Genomic DNA, 20786 nt, shown 5'->3' with positions numbered 1-20786 from the left:
CCTAAAGGATGTCAGAGCCCAGAACACAGAAAGAAGTGTTGGGCGAACTTCTTTTATCTTTAAAAGAACTAACAAAAGAATCTATTTAGCAGGAGAGAGAATTGAGAATGCTGGGAATATCACTTTACTGACCCCATTTTCCCATTTAATAATCAGCTGCCAAAAGCTGTGTCCTGCACACAGTTGAGTCTTGCACTTAAACAGTCGCCGTCCTTTTGATCTTTAAAGATGAATTGTCAAACCTAACAGAGGGCTAGGCAACTTTCCAAAAAAGAGCAGCAAGATGGCAAAACTTTCCGAAATAGCTGAAAAGAAAAAAGTTAAGCAATTGGGGTTATCATGAACAGGGAAAGTTAACAAGGATCTGGTAATAGCAGAGTGTGGATGGGTATGGACAGCAGGGGGGACTGACATTTGTTCCCAGAACCTCCTGTAGTGCAGTCACCCCTCCATGTGCTCCCACCTCTGCCTGTTACAGAAATCATTTGAAAATGTCCCTCGTCCAGACAAACTTGAGGCAGATATGAACACCATATCAGCTCATCAGTACCAAAAGGATCTTGACAATATTCCTCATTGTGCACCTTATTATTTTTTATTTTTAAAAAGGAACAGCTAATAATAATTGCCAGGTAGACAATAAGCCAAGATGATCATTGGGCAGTATGACCAGTGGCCCCAAGGAAAATCTCAGCTCTTAAAGGAGCCTCCCCCACAAACGTGATCTGCACTCTAGACACAGCTACAGAAGCCTGCTCCACGGGGCTACACCACTCCCACAGGTGGGACCAAAGGGCCATCCTGGCTGCCCCTCTTGTCCCAGCCATCTTCTAATTCCTCAGTGTGCCCATCCTCTACAGGCACCACTGAGAAACATTCATGGCTTGGAAAAGAGCTATTTGCCCCTTGAAGAACTCTCTACTCTGACATTTTATGCAGTAATATTGAAAGAGACTGACCCTCATTTCCAACTTTCCTCAGGGTTTACAGATCAATTGCCCTTGTACAATGGTATGTGTGGGGGGTGCTGGTAGCTCCAAAGAGGAGAGACCTTACCCTCTATATGGGGTAGTGACTGTCCCAACATTTCCTCTACGGAGCATCAATTCTACAGGGGAGAGGGGAGAGTCCAATGAGCCCTCCACCACAGTCCAACATTCCAGCGCAATTAGTGGCAGATTAGCTCAACACACTGATTCCAGACCCGTTCAATTTCCCTTCTTGCATCAAGGGGTAGAGTCTGGAAAGGGGCAGACACATTTCCCAGACTCCCTTGCAGCAGGGTTGTGCTATGAGACTTGGTTTCTCTCAAGCACCTAAAGGAGGTAGGGAGGAAGATGTGAAAAACTGCAAGTAGGTTCCAAATTTGAGGAGAATGAATATTCCCACGAGAAAGGAGATAGAAGTCTCTGGTTTTGCAGGGATGGTTCTGGTGGAATTTCCAGGGTTCAATTATTAGCATTATATATGCTGAGCAGTGGGAAATTTCAGCAGAAGGATTTCTGCCAGACAAGTAACATGTGGTGTGATGAGACATTTCTCCTGGATCTGTTGCCTTTGGCTGCATTATTCCTGGCCATGCAGTGTCCCAGCCAGATTCTCCAGCCCTCCTGGAGAGTCTTTGAACTATATAATACCTTGAATAAACCTCTTTCTGTTTAACTAGCTTAGAGTGGATCTTGCTATATCTAAAAACCCTGACAGATACATGGTTCTAATTAATTAAATTAATCTTAATTAAGTTCTTAACCTCTTTTCCTAAGAAATTAAAATCTCAAGTGTCCAGCACAACTATTCACCCTGCTGAAGTCTGGTCATCGTTAAGCAAATTCAGCCTTTCACTCGAGTAACAATCCTTCCCTAGACTAATACTGCCTCCATCCCACATTCCAAGGATACATTCTTCAATTCCTATGTCTTGATTAGAAGATCAATACTTCCTCTCTCAGTATGTAATATCAAAGTGGATGGCTGACAGCTTCCTCAGATTACTTGGGGAAGCCACATAAGATCATCATCAAGTAAGTGTTTCCAAACTGATAACCAACATCATCAAAATTGTGGACTTAGACTAAAGTGTAGAATTTGCACAATATTGATGTGGCACTAAGAAGAAGTTCTCTATAACTCAAGAAGCAATGCTGTTAGACTGTACTGTGATGACTTTTAGGGCAATTTTTAATCAAAGTAAGTGAGATGCTGGCATTTGTATGGCACCTCTAGACATTAAGCCTCCCCCCACCTCCTAGACAAGTCTTTTAATCTTTTAGCCTTATTATCAGTAATCAAGTCACAAAGATATTCTATAGCCTTCCCTCAATTTATGGCTGGATCCCCACAGCCTTACTAACATCTTTAAGCCCCCTTCTAAGATCTAAAAAACATCCTTTTCATACTGAAAACCAAGTGGTTTGCATATTAATCCATTATCCTTTTCCAGAACAGACGAGATCAGAAAGCAGGCAAAGGAGTTCTCTAAAACAAAGAAATAAACAAAACCCCAATAGGCAAACAAAATGGAGCCTGATTTTCTATTTCATGAGAATTACGGTGAAAGGAAAAAAAGGTGCTTTCTGGCTATGAGCTCAGTGACCAGATCACATGAAATTTGGTCCTGTAACAGATAACAATGTTTAGGCAATGCAGAATCACACGCAGGATGTGGTCCAATAAGGGTATAATGGAGGCGAAAACTCCCTATCACTTACTGATGTTTTGAGCCAACAACATGTTATTCACGTTTGCGGTGCTGACGGGAGCAAACCTACTGTGCTGGAGCCATGGAAAAAGGCAGCACATGCAACTAGGCCCAGAATGTAATACTTAGTAGTGAAAATAAATGTTACTGCTTTATGTATTTACTGTCTGTCCTTTACTTGTTATGTTATAATATGCTTCTCTACTCGTTAAAAAAAAAAGGTAATCATAAGATAGTCTCGAGCAGTTTCTTTGGGGGTATTCCAGAATTAGGTATGGTTATCACACAGTTAATGCTGCCTGGGTGTTATGAGGCTGAAGAACTTCCAGTGGGACAAGATGTGGAGGAGGAAGGTAGATGTGGAGGTCAGGGCATCCTGCCCCTGTGTTAGTACAGGCTAATGCCGATGCTTGTTTCTTAGTTTTTAACAAAATTTTTTTAAAGTGAAAAATTTAAAAATGTAAAAATAGGAAAACAGCTCAAAAAAATCAAGATACAAAGAAAGAAATGTCTCAGTACAGCTGTACGATGCGTTAGTGTTTGAGTTATTTTTTTTACAAAGGAGTCAAAAAGTAAGAAACAAAAAAGTTCATGAAGTAAAACAGTTACAATAAGTGAGGGCTGATATTTTCTTGAAGAAAGAAAAACTTTTTTTATACAGTCAGTGCAGCCTAAGTGTGCAGTATTAATGAGTCCAGCACAGTGCGCGGCGTCCTGTCCGAGCCCTTCACATTCACTCAGCACTCACTCTCAGTGACCCGCCCAGAGCAACTTCCAGTCTAGCAAACTCCATTCATAGCAAATGCCCTATACAGGTGGACCATTTTGTCTTTGATGACATATTTTTACTGCGCCGTTCCTATGTTTAGATACATTTAGATACCTGAATACTTTACTGCTGTGTTATAGTTGGCTGCATTACTCAGGTTTGTAGCTTTGGATCCAAAGGCTGGACACCACATCCACCGCCTATGGGTGCAGGGGGCTACACCACCTAAGTTTATATAAGTATACCCTACAATGTTCACACAAAGACTAAATCACATAAGGATGTATTTACCAGGAATATTCCCTTCATTAAGTGACTCATGACTATAATTAAACTTATATTTGAATAATTACTGAATTTCCTCAATACCATGATACCCTAATTCTGTTTATTTTCAAACAGACAGCTATAAAGAGGCCCTTTCCTAATTGTGTTTGAAATAAGCCAAAATCACGACATTAAGAGAGAACAAAACTTGGAACCCAACAGGGTGGGTGTGGATAAGTCATAGATTTTTTTGGCTTTGTTTGTTCCATGAGGCTTAGATCACATAATAGGCAGGTCCCCAAAAGCTCTACCACTTAAAGATGCTAGACAGAAAGATTTATCTACTATGACAAGAGTTTCATGAGTTTATAACTAAGAGGCATCATGGTGCAGCTGAAAAGGCAATGGATCGTTAGTGTCAGTCTGACTTTCATTTAGAATTCTGGGCCCACCTCTTACAAGCTGCGAAACCTACAGCAAGTTGCTTAAACTTTGTCAGCCTAAGCTTTTTCATAGAGCAAGTGGCATACATAAAATTTACTGCACAGATTTGCTTTGAGTCTTAAATTAATTGAAGAGGGGCTCCTATCCCAGTGTCCAATTCAAAATTAGTGAGTTCCCTACTTCTCCCTATCCTCTTCCTGTGCTGAATTAAAATGAGAAAGCCTTGATGATGTATTCCTTCCCTGAATGGGGGAAGAACACAATTTATCATTGCATTTCTTTGAGAGAAGTTGAGATAAATGACTTCTTTACTCTAATTTCCACCAGTCTTTGATGGATTTAGCATGCAAAGACTTTTTCCAGTTAGCATTTATTTTATTACATGAAAATTTATTCTGCATTTACTATGTGGTACTCCTTATTCTGTGTATGCGGGTAGAGTAGAGAACAGATTAGGCCAAGTTCTTGTCCCGCTGAAACTTATGTTCCACTGTATGTCTTCCCAAACAGTTTTAGAAATAATGTTATAGAAAATTTCTTCTTTCACTCAGTTTCTCAATATCAGGCTTTACACAGTTCACCTTTTCCTATTTCAAATGAAAATAAAAGCTGGGGAGGTTGGTTCATATTAACCATGGGTGATTTAAATGAAAAATCATCAGAGCCCAGAAGAAAACATGAATTTAGATCAGCCAAATCTTGGCAGTTATTACAGATATGCGATGGGCATATCTGGCAGTTATCTGGCAGTTATCTGAAAAATCATCAGAGCCCAGAAGAAAACATGAATTTAGATCAGCCAAATCTTCACTCTGGCAGTTATTACAGATATGCAATGGGCGATGGGCAAAGGAATTAACCAGTGTTCCTCATTTTCCCTTATAAAAATTGCTACCTTCAAAGATATATAGGACTCTATAATTTAATATATGTAGGACACCTACAGCGATGCATAAGAGCAGAAACAAAATAATGATAATATAGATTCCATTTTATTATTATTTTCTTTTCCATTAATCAGAAGAAAATGAGCTATCTTAAGGCTAAAGACCAATAAAGGAAAAACTTTAGATCAGGGGTTCTTAACCTCTGGGTCATGACACACAGGAACTGTATTAAAGAGCCATGGCATTAGGAAGGTTTAGAACCACTACCTTAGATCCATTCAGCAATATTTCAAAAAAATAAAACAGAAATATATACAACGCACATATGCTACTTGTTACGTTTTACTTAAATCATGAAACATGTGTCACAGAACATGTGTCTGTCCCATTAAGAAAATCCTCAGCCTGACACGTCCCCCTGGCTTGACTCCTGTGGTAAGATCATCCTTTGGACAGAATGTCTGCTGTCAAAGCGTCATTTATAAAACCATCCACTGTCGAGAGGGAAAAGATTGGTTAGTTTTAACAAAAATATGATATGCATAAAGAGAAGGCTTCATTTTAATGACCTAAAAATTGCATAACAGAGAGTTTAAAACTCATAGAATAGGCCTCACACAGAGTAATCCCATTTTCAGTTAATTATAGACTTTAATTTATCTAGACGTATGAAAATTAAGATCTGTCTACCCACTCGAGATGTTTTTATTGCCAATTTTAAAGCTGAAACCCTGAAACAAACTTTTACCCTTCATTAGATACTATTAGCTGGGAAAATGTAAAAAGGTGAAATATTCACCAGTTCAATTCAAAGAACGACTTCACACTCAATGTATTTACCGGATATCTTCAGGGACCTCTCTTAATTCAAAACTCTTGGTTTGTCCTATTTATTTTAAACTTTTCAACATTTTCTTTTTTAAAAATTATGTCAGATTAGTATGAGGGGACACGTGATTAGCTTACAATGCTTGCATTTGTTAGGTGAGGTCCCTATGGTACTTGTGTCCCCTGCACCCAGGAGTGTGCCATAAACTCTTACACTGTGCCAGTTAGGTGGGAGCCCACCACTCTCCCTCCCTCCAGCTGTCTCTCTCCCTCTCCTTACGCCTCCCCCCAACTTGAATTAAATTGATTTTTTCTCCTATGTGGGTGTGTATTAATTGTCTACTGGCTTCATATTAGTACTGAGTACATTGGATACTTACTTTTCCATTCTTGTAAAGAAAATGTTTTCCAACTCTATCCAGGTTAATACAAAAGATTTAAAGTCTCCATCATTTTTATTATGAATAGTATTCCATGGTATACATATACCTCAATTCATTAGTATATTCATGGGTTGATGGGCAATTTGTTATTTCCACATCTTGGTGATTATAAATTCAGCTGCAACAAACAATCTAGTGCAAATGTCCTTATGATAAAATGATTTTTTTTTCTTCTGGGTAGATGCGTAGTAATGGGACTATGGGATCAAATAGAAGGTCTAGTTTGAGTTCTTTAAGAATACTTCTCAACATTTTCCATATCCACCCAGTTCCACCCTTCCCCTCCTAATCACCATCCCATTTCATTATCTCCATTCTTTAAGCTACTGCTTCTTTCTTCCACAGATAAGAACAAGGATGTGTGTGTGTGTGTGCACATACATGGGGGTGTGTGCATGCATGTTCACAGGTGTGTGTGTCTACATAAATGGGAGTGTGTGCATGCATGTACACAGGTGTGTGTGTGCACATACATGGGGGGTGTGCATGTACACAGGTGTCTGTGCACATACGTGGGTGTATGTGTGTATGTTCACAGGTGTGTGTGTGCACATACATGGGGGTGTATGTGCATGTACACAGGTGTGTGTGTGTATACATACATGGGGGGGTGTGTGCATGTACACAGGTGTGTGCGTGCATGTACATGGGGGTGTATGTGCATGTTCACAGGTGTGTGTGTGCACGTACATGGGGGTGTATGTGCATATTTACAGGTGTGTGTGTGCACATACATGGGTGTATGTGCATGATCACAGGTGTATGTGTATACATACATGGGGGTGTGTGTGCATGTACACAGGTGTGTGTGTGCACATACATGGGTGTATGTGTGCATGTTCACAGGTGTGTGTGTGTGCACGTACATGGGGGTGTATGTGCATGTTCACAATGTGTGTGTGCGCATACATGGGTGTATGTGTGCATGTTCACAGGTGTGTGCGTGCACATACATGGGGGTGTGTGTGTGCATGTACACAGGTGTGTGTGTGCACGTACATGGGTGTATGTGTGCATGTTCACAGGTGTGTGCATGCACATACATGGGTGTGTGTGCGTGCATGTACACAGGTGTGTGCGTGCACGTACATGGGTGTGTGTGCACGTACATGGTGGGTGTGCATGTACACAGGTGTGTGTGCACATATGTGGGTGTATGTGTGCATGTTCACAGGTGTATTTGTGCACATACATGGGGGTGTGTGCATGCATGTACACAGGTGTGCATGTTCACAGGTGTGTGTGTACATACATGGTGGTGTGTGCGTGCATGTTCACAGGTGTGTGTGTGCACGTACATGGGGGTGTGTGTGCATGTTCACAGGTGTGTCATGGTGCCTGTGAGCATTGTCACTTGTTAATGAATTTCTCACTAGAGCAGAAGTTCTCAATTTTGACTACATCTTGAAATCCTCTACGGAGCATTTAAAATTTTAAAACTACTGATGCTGATTTCATTGGTTTGAGTTAGGCCTGAGCAGTGGGATTTTTTTTTTTTTTAGTTCCCACAGAATATTCTAATGTGAAGCTCAACTTGAGCACTACTGTGCTAGAACGTGGAAACTTCCTTAATTTCTTTTCTTTTCCATTCTATATTTATACCAAATATTTTGGTTCTACAGTTGAGTTAAAAATAAATTATTCCGAAGACCATTTCTCTGAGTTCTTCCATTTTTGGAAATGTTTCACTTAGCAGATATGGCTACTGATCTTGACTAGATCCATGTAGCTATCCTGGGACAAGCGACATTTCTAAAGTTGGCACAAGTACTCACTGCAAGCCTGCTCATGCCTTCCAGAAACACACTACAAGAGGCAGAGATTTTCATGATCTGGGAAGGGCAGTCTGAACCCTTCACCATCTACAGGCCTAGCCTATGCCCAGCCATCTGAAGTTGTACATAACCATTTCCATAGTCAAATCTATTAGAACCCCAAAAGCCAGGCCTGTGAACAGAGTTCTTTCTGACCATCAGCAGAAAACTGGCCAATCCTCAGCTTCTGGTTTTTTTTTTTTTCTTTATTCTCAATTATCATGAGAAGCCACTATATGATCATTTTTTAGAGTTTCTCCTTATAATCACCCTGGCAATATTAATTTTCAAGTCCATATTAGTTTAGAGTTCACTGAGGTCCACCACAATATAGTTGGCTATGGACCCCATAATATAGTTGGCTATGGATGCCATAACAAAACCCAAGAGTTGGTGTTTTAACCAAGAGAATTGATTTTTTCACCATTCTGTAAGCCAGAGCCTGAGACCAAGGTATCAACAGGGTCGATTTCTTCTGAGGCCTCTTTTTGGCTTGTTCTTGGTCATCTTCTCATGTCTTTCCAACCTCTTCCCTACAGGTGTGCCTGTGTCCCCATCTCTTCTGATAAGTGTACTAGCCATGTTGGATTAGGACCCCTTGTATGATTGCATTTTACCTTAACTACCTCTTTAAGATTCTGTCTCTAAATATGGTCACATTCTGAGGTACTAGTAAATAGGACTTCAACATATGAGTGGAGGGAATAACAATTCAGCCCATAACACACAGGGAATAAAATAATTTAATTCCTCTTTGACTTCCCTCTCCTTGGATTGTATTTGTATGAAATCATGACCTTGATAAATGGTTATTTTGGTTTTAGTTTACCTTCTACAATATGACCTAACCTTCTGAGAAAGACAGATCTCCATCATTTTAGAATTACATGATGAATCTTGTCAGTGAACTAATCCAGCTCAAAAATATAAAGACTTTGAAAGAAGTATAAAAAGTGCAGAACCCATCGAGTTATACAGTAGAAAAAGGGGAATAGAAAAAAATTTCCTGATTTTACGAACACTGTATTTCATATAATTTGGGAAAGGCTTGACTTAAAAATTTTCTGCTTTGCATATACATCATAAGTTTGTTCATTGTCATGTTGTAGCTCAAAATTAGAGTTTGGGATGTATGGTTGCCATACATTGATGGTCTTAGTTGGCATATTTTGCTAAATTATTTGCTTTAAGAGACTGCACCAACTCTCCCCTCTATGCAGAAGATTTCAATTTGAATTCGTAGCCTTCCTGCTTAAAAGTACTTTTATGATGCTTATATATGGAACTTTTCCTTTGCTTGTTTAAAGTATGTAAATGAAGATTTCTTTCTAGAAAACGTGGGTTTCCACATGTCAAAATCTTGCCTGATTCAATCAATCTATTAAAATATAACAGCAGGTACCTACCTTGAGGTTTGGGCTTGGTCAGTTTGCCACAGGGCTTGGAAATGGTGACAGTCTTCTGGCAGTCAGCGTTGTGGAGGGCTCGCTTCAGACTTCCGGTTCTGGTCTTCAAGGCCGTGTTCAGGTCACATTCTCCCCACGCCTGGAACTGGTATTTGCACTCCGCTAAAGGTTAAGTAGGACCAAAAAGATTTTTTTTTAATCCCACTGCCATGATAATAAAGGCATACTTTTGTTTTTAATATTTTGTGTTGACATAATTGTCGATTCATGTGTAATTTTAAGAAATAATGCACAGAGTGTATATGTGTGTGCAGTGTTAGCACATTGCAGATGCATATGACCACCTCACTATCAATACACAGAATGGTTCTAACACACGGTCACTTGCATCATCTTCCATAGCCGTGGACTAGCCACCTTCCTCCTTTCCCATCTCCTTAATCCCTGTCACCTCTTAATCTGTTCTGTTGCCATTTGAAGAATGTTACATAAATGGCATTATTCAGTATGTAAACTTCTGAGATGGGTTCTTTTTACTTAACATATTGTCCCAGAGATCCAGCTGAGTTGAAGGTATCAATGGCCCTTTTCTTTTTATTGCTGAGTAGAATTTCATGATATGGATATAATACATACCCAGCACAGTTGGTTTAATCATTCATCAGTTAAAGGAAATCTGGGTTATTTCCAGTTTGGGGCTATTAAAAATAAAACTGCTATGTATATTCCTATACAGATTTTTGTGGAAACATAAGTTTTTATTTCTCTGGGAGAAATGCCCAAGAAACTGCTGAGTTCCATGGTAAACACATGTTTAATTTAGTTAAAAAAAAAAAAAAAACACACTGTCATACTTTCTTCCAGGGAGGTTGAACAATTTGACACTTCCACTGGCAATATATGATTAATCTAGTTTCACGGTATCCTCACCATTGCTTGGTATTATCATTATATCTTTTAAGCTAGCCCCTTTGATATGTATATAGTGACAGCTAATCATGATTTTAATATCCAGTTCCTGAAAAACTTTTCCAATGCTTATTTGACACCCATATATGCTCTTTGTAAAATGTCCAGTAATGTCTTTTCCCACTTTTATATTGAATTATCAGGGTTTTTTATTTTAGAGTTTTGAGAGTTCCTTAATATGTTGGATATGAATCCTTCAAGATAGGCCTTTTAAACTTTTTATAAATGTATCTTTAAGGTGCCCATATATAATTTAAAATAAAACGAATGTGGCTTATCATGCCTTCATAGAACTTATCTCCATTACAAAACGCCCTAAAGATTACAGAGGGAGAAAAAGATCAGTGTGTTTATATTACTACTTCTCATTTGCTTATAGGTCATAGTGATTTCTGTAGAACACTGGTAAAACATCACGTCTAGCTGTGGCAAAGAAAGACAAAAGATCTGGCACGTGGACGAAAGAAGTTATTTGGGATTTTAATAGTGGGTTTAAAGTTAAAAGTGTTAAGGAAGCCTGTCTCAAATAGCTCAGTCATGCTACTGTGAGGCTAACAGTGGTAACTGAGAAAAAAAGTGATGAAAAGTGGCTTTGAGCAGGATTGCGGAGTTGATAAGTAAATCTATGAACCTAGACAGAAGGTGGAAGGGATCAAAGGGAGAGAGGACCTGAAAGTGACAGACAGGGATGGGGAGAAGGAGGAGAATGAACAAGAAAAGAGGAGACAAAAACAGAAGGAACTTAGAAGTAGAAGAAGGAAAGAAAGGAGAGAGAAGATGGATCAATGAACCAAAGGCGTATTTTCCGTCCCAACTAGTAAGGCAATGGTTCTCAATCAGGGATGATTTTGGCTGTCAGGGGACACTTGACCACACAGACTTGGACACATTTTTAGCTTACACAACTGGTGGGGGTGAGGAGTGCTGCTCAAAACCAGTGAGTAGAAGCCGGGGATGCTGTTAAACATCCCACAGTGCACAAGGACAACGTGTGCAAGAATTTCTGGGCCTGAATATCACTAGCACCAAGGTGGAGAAACCTGGTTTATGCAGGATGTCTTTGCACTTTGTGATCAAGTACATGTATTTAAAATAAAATGTACTCAGCCTCAACAAGACATGTGGTGGGAAATTAAGGAATTATTTTAGAGTAGATTAAATCAGTAGACTGATAGAGCGAGACTTACCTCCAAATTGTTTTTTCCAGTTGCAGGGGATCTTACATCTCTGGGTCTTCATGGTCTGTTTGCACTCAGCTCCAGTGCGGGTGCCCTCCCGTGTGCCCAGCCCACAGTCCCCGCTGGTGGGCACACACACACTCCACTGCCATTCTCCACAGTCAGACTTCTTCACTTTTTTTTCTGGAAGGAAGGAAAGAAAAATAATCAGCATTCAGAAAACTCTATAACTCCTAGATGTAGCTACGGGATCTGTGCTCTCCACCTCAATCCTTATTGCCCAGTAAATAGTAGGAACATGACCAATGTTAGCTAAATGATTGAGTCAATAAATAACGAAGAAAGAAAGAAAACCAAGAAAGGAGTTAGAACCTACATTAGTTTAGTTCTTACTACCTGCTGGAGATTGTGCCAAAAAAATTTACTGGCATCATCTTTTAGAAGCAAAAAAACTGAGGAAACATTCTACTACAAGTAGCAGTTGTCAGATTAGCCATTTCAATGAAGTTGATACCCCTGTCTGTCTTGTAGATGGAATGGCATTATTGAAATATGGAGGATCGCAGACTTAAAAAGGCTCCCAGTTCCACAGCCTACTTATGACCATAAAAGAGGCATAGAAAGGTGCTTCATGCTCTCTGGGTTTCAGTTTCCCTCATTATAAGCATGAAATTTAGAAGCAAACATTAAAATCTAGAGGGAGGGAGAGAGCAGTAAGTAAAGCATCTTCTGTCTGTCGATATTCTACACATAGTAGCTGTCTATTTGATTATAAAGATCATCACTGTCTACACTCCAGGATTTACAGTGAAAGAAGGCTGTCTCTTAGGTTCCTCTATATAATTAGGGGATGAAAGAATAAAACAAGAAAAAGAAGGGAAGGAAGAAAGGAAGGGAGGGAAAGAGGAAGGGAGGGAGAATATGGAGTTGGGCTGGGAGGACATTAGTCAATGAAAATTTTGCCTTCTCCACTCCATGGCTTACCTGGTTTCTCTTTCTTCCCTGCATCAGCAGTGTCCACAGCTGCCAAAATGAAAATCAATGCCAAGAAGGCAGCTGCAAATTTTCGACGTTGCTGCTGGTACTGTTGAGACTGCATTCTACGAATAAACAGAGAAAGAAAAGAAGGTGGCATTAACCTCGGTCGGGAGGAATATTCATTGAACTCCCGGATGAAGGGCTCCACTTTCCACTTCTGGAATGTTAGACTTCAGAAAGATGCCTATCAGTTATTCTATCTCGGGCAGAATTTTATCTTTTCTCACCAACAGCCCCTGAAATAAGTGCTCTTCTGCAATCAGTCACATATTCACTGAAAACACAACAGTTCTCCACACGAGATTTCATGACCAGTTGCCAAGTATGACTCAAGAATAATGGAAGAGAAAGAATTTTGAAGGCATATATTTGAGCATGCTCCTCCAGTAAGTCATGCTGACAGCATCTCTTTCTGACAACATCAGCAACTGTAGCCATCTTCGAAATTCCTGATGATTCCTAGAAGCATCCATGATATTGTAGACCACAGGACTAATTTGAATGGACGTAATGAAGAGAATATCCATACAAGTATATGCTTATTTTAAGATGCATTCATAATGATGGATATGTCTGAATTTTTTTAGTCATCTTCCATGATTATTACTATCATCTTATCATTATTCTATTATTTTATTGTATTTTGTTTTATTTTATTTTTTAGACAAGAGTCTCACTTCATCCTCTCACAGCATAGCTCACAGCAAATTCAGATCCTTGTGCCCAAGCGACTGTCTTGCTTCAGCCTCCCAAGTAGCTGGGACTACATCTTATCATTATTCTATGATCTATTGATCTACAACACAGTGAAGCCCAGAGCAAAGCTGACATGCTTATAACACACTTGAGACACACTTATAAACTCAGTTGTGCTACAGAGCCTCTGATTCTAGCATATGGTGAAGTCTTTATACTCACTCATAATTTGAAATTTTCAACAATTGATGTGATTCAAAAATCCCAAGGTAACATTAGAAAGACTCTCCTGGAACTGGAAGCCAACTATGACAGCTTAGGGTGAATTTGGTCAGCCTGGCCAAATCACTTTTTGACAAACCTCAGTCCAAGCCCCAGGACAACCTACTTCCCAGTGACTGCACCAAGTTGTTGGCCACAGCACCTTGCCTCCATCTGTTATGTTAATAGTGTTTTATAGTTAATACACAAATGACAGTAATGACCTGTGGTCATTGGCTTTGAGGATTTTTTTTTTCTGGAAGTGGTAATAGATTAGTTTACTTTAAAATTTTTTTTATTTCAAAATATAAAAGGGTTATAAATGTTTTTGTTACACAGAAAGACTGTATAACTTCTTTTTCATTTTAATCAATGTGCCTTTTTTATTTATTTCAGATTAATATGAGGGTACAAATGATTAGGTTACATTGATTGCCTTTCTTGGGTAAAGTTCAAGGTGCAGTTGCGCACTTCACCCAGGGGAGGTGCTCTTTACACTTACTTTGTGCACATTAGGTGAGAGCTTCCCAGGCCCCCTCCTTTCTTCCTTCTCCGTTTTCCCTGTCCCCCACCACTTGAATTTTATTGTTTTTCTCTCATGTGGGGGTATCGTTGTTTCTATTGGTTTCATATTACTATTGAATCCATTGGATACTTGCTTTTCCATTCTTACAATACTTAGAAGAATGTTCTTCAACACCATCCAAGTAAATACAAAAGTTGTAAAGTCTCCATCTTTTTTATTGCTGAATGGTGCTCCATGGTATACATATACTACTATAGTTTATTAATCCATTCATGAGTTGATGGGCACTTGGGTTGATGTGTAGTTTAGTTTAAATGTTTTTATATTTTCTTTCGTGTAAAGACAATAAAACCTTTCATATCTATAAGCCACTGAGACCATTTTTGTTCTGTAATTTATTTTTTCATTCAGAAATATCTATGAAATGTATCCTCACCATGAATTTGTCTCCTCTTCTGTGAGGTTGGACATATTTTCCCCTATTAGTGTTTTGTTTTTTTAACTTTAGATTTCTTTGTATGGATGAAGCATATTTCACTTATAAATTAAAATTAATATTTTGGTCATTTGGTTCTTTTCACGGAGTTGCAAGCCGTGCTTACCTACTGATCATCTCTAACACTTTCCAAAATCTAATATTGGATATTTTGCTCTTCTTCCTAATGCTTAAATTCTTACAATTATACTTTATGGATGGTCAGACAGAAAATTGCCTATCAATTATGAGGCTTTTCCTGTGTTTTCCATTAGCACAAATGCTGTGAGAAGCCTGTCAAGACTTACTGATTTGAGGGTTCCTCAGAGTTCTCAGAGTCAAGGATTCTGCTGCACCAACATGCCTACACACTTTCACAACATATTAAAATGTCATATAAAATTATTACGTGCAAGATTAACCAAAGTGGGAAGTCTTTCCCTCGTCCCTGAAGGCTCTCCTTCATTTCCTAGCCACTCTGGAGGAAGAAACTGTTCATTTGAATTTTCTTAAAAAGCAAATTAATTTCTCACTTCAGAACTTTTAAGTGGTAATGTAATTTTTGCCACGTTAGAATTTGTCTCTTGTTCAAAATTTTCCTAAAAATACCTTAAGTATTTAGACTGTTGTGAGTTATGTTACCATGAGAGTTTTGAAATTCCCATAGCTCTTGAGAGAACTTTCTGACCAAGCAATTGAATGGTTCTCAATGGTCTTGTAACAACAACATCTTCAGCAGGAATAGAAGCCAGACATGCTCAGAGCCCACTAAGGGGATGTGGTTACTTAGCAGAAATAGAATTGTTCTTTCCATAAATAACACAATTACACATACACACACCAGAATTATTAATAGACAGGGATTATCGCTGTGAGTTTCAACCTCAGCTTTACATCATCAAGCTCTTACTTTCAGCATTATTTTCAAAAATATTTCACTTAATCAAGTTACCTCCACATATTTCAAGGGAAAAAATACACATTCAAGTCAAAATTTCTAATCATCTGAAATTTTGAGTGTAGAGTTGTCTACGTAACAAGGTATTATAACTGAAATACAAACTGGGTGGAAAGAGGGAAGGTAAGAATTGGGCAGGAGTTTGAGAGAGAGTAGAATTCAAATGCACTCTCTCTGCTTCCAATATTTATTCATAACAATTCATGATCATGAGAATAGAAAAATGTGGATTTCAGCTCTTAAAAATTCTAAGAAAAAAATGCATAAGAGTCCATGTGTAGAATGAGGCTCCTGTGTAAACGTGATCAGCAGGAGCCTTGAGTGGGGGAATAGCTTCTCCATCCCTGCTTCCTTCCCTCCTATTTTGCCTGTCATTCTACTCAAGCCTTAGGTTTTCTGGGTAGAGAAAATAAATAAAGTTTATTTAAAAGAATAGAGTAAGGGGAGCTAGAAATGCAGCAATTAAAATTATCCAAAAACTTAAGCGCGCACACCCAGGACCCAGTTAGACTCCTGGCGCCTTTCTGCTGTACCAAATACTCGAGTAATTAGAGTATGTGCAGATTACAGTTCCCCCTGCTTGTGATATTTGCATTGCTGATTGGTTATTTGCAAAATGTCTCCACTAAGTAGGTGTCAGGTAAAGGATCTTAAGGAAGTGACCAGGATAGTGATGTATTTTACACACCAAGGAAGAAAGTAAAACAGTATAGGAGAATAAGGCTTACTAGATTAGCTCAGTTCTTTGGATCAGTTTACTTATTTCTTATACACTTTTTCTGTAGCCATCATTCTTCCACTTGCCCTTATAGATTTGATTTTTATAGGACTTAAGATATAAGTTGAAGACCCCCATAGATAGGTGTTGGAGTCTGGGTTTTGTTGAGTTATCTCAATGAGGTTTGAAGGTCAGTGATTAAAAGACATTAAAATGTAGAAAAACTTATCTACAATCTAATTTTCTTTTCCATATAAATATAGTATTGTTTTTGCTGAGACACCCAAAGATTTTTTTTTAAGGGCAATATTTCTCCTAACATGTTAATATGACTCACTGTTGTTCATTTTGGGTCAATATTCTCAGATAATTATGAGCTCCTTTCTTTGCCTATCTTAAATATTTATTATTTTCTCTCTATTGATTTCATATTAGTATTGAGCACACTGGATACTTCCTTTTCTATCCTGTGATACTTTACTAAGGAGAATGTTCTTCAACTCCATCCAGTTTAATACAAAAAATGTAAAGTCTATTTTTTATGGCTAAAAAGCATTCCCTGTCATACATATACCACAGTTTATTAATCCATTCATGGGTTGATTCCACATCTGTTGATTGTGAACTGAGCTGCACTGAAGATTTTAGTAGAAATGTCCTTACAGTATTTTTTTTTTTTATTCTGAATAGATACCTGGTAATGGAATTGTGAGAGCAAATAGAAGGTTCACTTTTAGCTCTTTGAGCATTCTCCATACTTCTTCCCAAAGAGGCCGCAGTAGTTTGCATCTATATTTTTTAAAGAAATTGCTTTTCTTATCTTTTCTTTATTTAAGGTGTTATGTGTATTTATTTGATCTTGTGTTCTTTCTAGTTTAGTCTTCATTTCTAAATATTTTTTCTTCTATTTCTAATTCTTACCAAAGTTGTATGTATCCCTTCATTCTTGAGTTTTTATAATTATAGTTTATGAGGTTCTTCTACTTTTTGTACCATTTTCCAATTTTTTTATCTCATTTTGAAACAATATGTTCTGAGAAATTTTGATTTGTTGTTTCTTATGCTGGGTAATTCTTTCATGCCTATAGACATACTAATCTATTTTTTATCTCTTTACTCTCTTCCTTTAATAGTTACCTTGCATGGGATTTGACCTTAATACATTGCTCTGGCTCATATTCATGTTCACAAAGCTTTTCTAATTTCACAAAGTTTGTTCTTCTGTTCTTTCCGTATGATGGGTAAACTATAGCAGCTACACTATTTCTGAGATTTCCAGGTTCTGTTTTCCTTTCCTTGCTTTTATTTGGACTTTTGTTTCTATCATTGATCACCAGATTTTAAGCAATGATAGATTGATATTTTATAAAATCAAAATCAGTTTGATTTTATTCCCAGCAAATTATCCTCACTGTGGGTTCCTGTCCTGGGAGGAGTGCCCATGGATCAGTTTTTATTCTGAAATGGGCCCATCAGGATTTGTGGTGCGTATGGGGGCTTTTTTAGGGTCTCCCATTGTCAGGTCCATGGGTGATTTTGTGTTTCCTTGTGCCTTCCTTGTTCAAGCACTGATAACATGCCTGTCTGATGGTTCTTAGTGGGCTGCTTCCATCTACTTTATTTTCAGGTTTGTGGAAAAAAATCTGTCTTGGTTTTTGCTTCAAATCTTGCCCTTGGGTTTTTGGTTTTGCTGTCAATCAAGCTGTTCCATCTATTTCTATGTAAGGGTACAGGAAGATCCCTAAACCATCTTGACACCTCTTCCCTCCCAAAATTAACACACTATTTCACAAGACATTTTGGAAGCCTCTACCCTGTGTCAGCCACTGAGCTATGTACTCAATATTTCAACAGTGACAAGTGATGAGATAGAGTTTTGAGTTATTCTCATGTAGCCTGCACTCCAATAGAGTTTCAGTGATAAATAAATGGCCAATTGTAATTCATTATCCTGTGAGAAGTACAAGGATGCTTATACTCATGGCATCACCAAATGCCATGACGTATAAGGAAAGGCAATTATTTTGGATTTTCCTTTCTTGATTGTAAATAAATTTAGGATAGGGATTCAGGTAAGGCCAAAGATTTAATTTCCCTGAAGTTCTTTATAAAGTAGACAAAAATCACTTATAGCTAGATATTCCGTAATGGAGTATCAACTATTATCTTTTTATTAATTAGTTTAGTCATAGAGTCAAATGCCTACCTTTTTATACATACCAGAAATAATGTTATTTAGTGGTAAGATATGATTTTGTTAAACAGAAAAGCATGAAGAAGGAGTAAAAAGTACCAGGGTATCAGAAATAATTTTAACTTAGTTTAAGGAAGATCAATCCTGAGCTCATCAGTCAGGGGCACTTCAGATAATAAATATATTAATATTGCTCATCATATTTAGCACCTGTTTTAGTCATGTCACAAATGTTGACTTAGGTTAATATTCACTGATATTTGAAACACTACAAGTGTGTATCAATTTTCTAAATTATTCAAATACCACCTATTTATAAGCATTGAACCTTTTGTAGCATAAACTGTTCTAGGCCAGTGGTTCTCAACCTTCCTAATGCCACGGCCCGCTAATACAGTTTCTGTGGGTTGCGACCCACAGGTTGCGAACCGCTGTTCTAGGCAATGCAGATCAAGAGTTGGAGCACGATAGACGGGATTCCTGACCCTCTGATTCTAATAGTTAAGGGCAAGCTAGGAAATAACAAGTAAACAAATAGACAAGTAGGCAGGTGTGTCCTGGCTGTCTTCATGCACGTGACTGAGAAAGAGCCAACAAAGTGTGGCATCTCCTAGTGACAGATACAGATGGTGCCAAGAAAATGCCTACACATTTTATGATGGGAAAAAACTGTATTGAAATTGTAATACTCAAGCTGTGTTTACTTCTGCAATTACAAGAGGTGCTCAGACATGACTTGAATTCCTCTTTTTTATAGGTATAGATCCAGTATTACAATCTTAATACAGTGTTTTTTTCTCCTTAAAATGAATTCTTTTTTTTGATACACTTTGTATTTTGCATCCCAGCCCTCAATTATTACCTTTCCTTCCTCTTTGTTCTTTTAGGAGACTAAATGGTCATGTTTTGCCTCCCAGCTTTTGTAATTCCAGAATTAAGTAATAGCCATCCACTTTTTCTCCTGATTCACCTGGTTCTCTCCACTCTAATGCAATCTCTGGATCCACGTAAGATCCCTATGTTTGACCAACATCAAACTAACTTAGTGAGCCAATACAAGACAGAAATAGTTTAATATTGGTCAAACCTGAAATCTTACCACTTTATAATCTGTATTAATGCCTCATGTCCTAATTTAAAATTGAAGCGCACCAAACAATAACAGTTTTAGGAAATGTTTGCCTCACCCAAGAAATACAATGACTACCATTTATTTACTGAAACATGACATCACAGTGTTGCATTCTCATGTGTTCTGATTTGGTGACATAGTAGAAAAACCATTTTGACTAAAAGCATCTACCCTTTCACCTCTGCCCTCTATTAATCTTGACAAGGATATATTGGCTTCTTGAAAACTGCCTTGTACTTTAAATTTAATTCTACATATACAAAAGTGTACAGGAAGGAGAACAAAAAAAAAATAAATCAACTGAAAAAATGTACTAAAAGGAAATACATTTTGTTTACCTTTTATAATATGATTGTGACCATTCAATTATTTTGGGATGCCAAATAAGTTCAAAAGGGACTTTAGTTGTTTGCATTATTCCTTTACTACTTTATTATATGCCAAAGGAAATAGAGATCGACTGTTTCATTTAAATTCTCTCTCAGTAATTTTTTTTATTAAATCACAAACACATAGATCATATATACATTAATGCATTTTTGGGGTACAGTGTACTGATTTCATACAGACTTAGGAACATTTACATCACACTGGTTAATATATACCTCATCTCGTTTACTTAGTTATTGTGTTAAGACATTTATACTCTATACTAATAGATCCAACATGTACCCTTGCATTATGCACCACTGGTGTGATCCCACCATTCACCCTCCCTCGATCTGACCTTCTCCCTCCCTCCCATCTCCCCCACCTCCCTCCTTCATCTTGGGCCATAGTTGTCATCTATTCTTCATATGAAAGTGTGAATGACTGTAAATTGGTTTCATAATAGTACTGAGTAACAAAATCCCAAAACTATAGATGTTGGAGTGGATGTGGAGAATGACTTTTAGAATTTTCTAGTTTCCTCCTGATTCTCTTATATTTATCTGCTACAACTTGGTATAGGTTTTACAATAAATCAGACCTAAGTTAAAATTCCAACTCTGGCTATGTTTCTTAGGGTCTGATATCTGTCCCACAGTGTTTGGGAACCAGAGATTATGTATGAAAAGTGAGAAGCACGGTGCCTGCACTCTGCC

The 20786-nt window shown here is 38.0% G+C and overlaps 1 protein-coding gene across 2 annotated transcripts in view; it reads right to left on the bottom strand.

Moving 5' to 3' along the window:
- PTN (pleiotrophin) overlaps positions 1–20786 on the bottom strand; it is a 106668-nt gene that overhangs the window by 12288 nt on the left and 73594 nt on the right. For both annotated transcript variants that reach the window (XM_023514233.1, XM_003791592.2), the window contains exons 2-4: positions 12688–12803; positions 11713–11886; positions 9557–9718 (exon numbers count right to left, since the gene is read on the bottom strand). In XM_023514233.1, coding sequence (XP_023370001.1) covers positions 9557–9718; positions 11713–11886; positions 12688–12802 — 451 coding nt within the window. In that variant the 5' untranslated portion in view covers position 12803. The remainder of the gene's footprint in view (positions 1–9556; positions 9719–11712; positions 11887–12687; positions 12804–20786) is intronic.

Source organism: Otolemur garnettii, unplaced genomic scaffold (assembly GCF_000181295.1).
Source record: "Otolemur garnettii isolate 467f Iridium unplaced genomic scaffold, OtoGar3 scaffold00049, whole genome shotgun sequence".
In the NCBI taxonomy this organism is placed as follows: Eukaryota; Metazoa; Chordata; class Mammalia; order Primates; family Galagidae; genus Otolemur; species Otolemur garnettii.
This window is presented reverse-complemented; position numbering and strand designations above follow the sequence as displayed.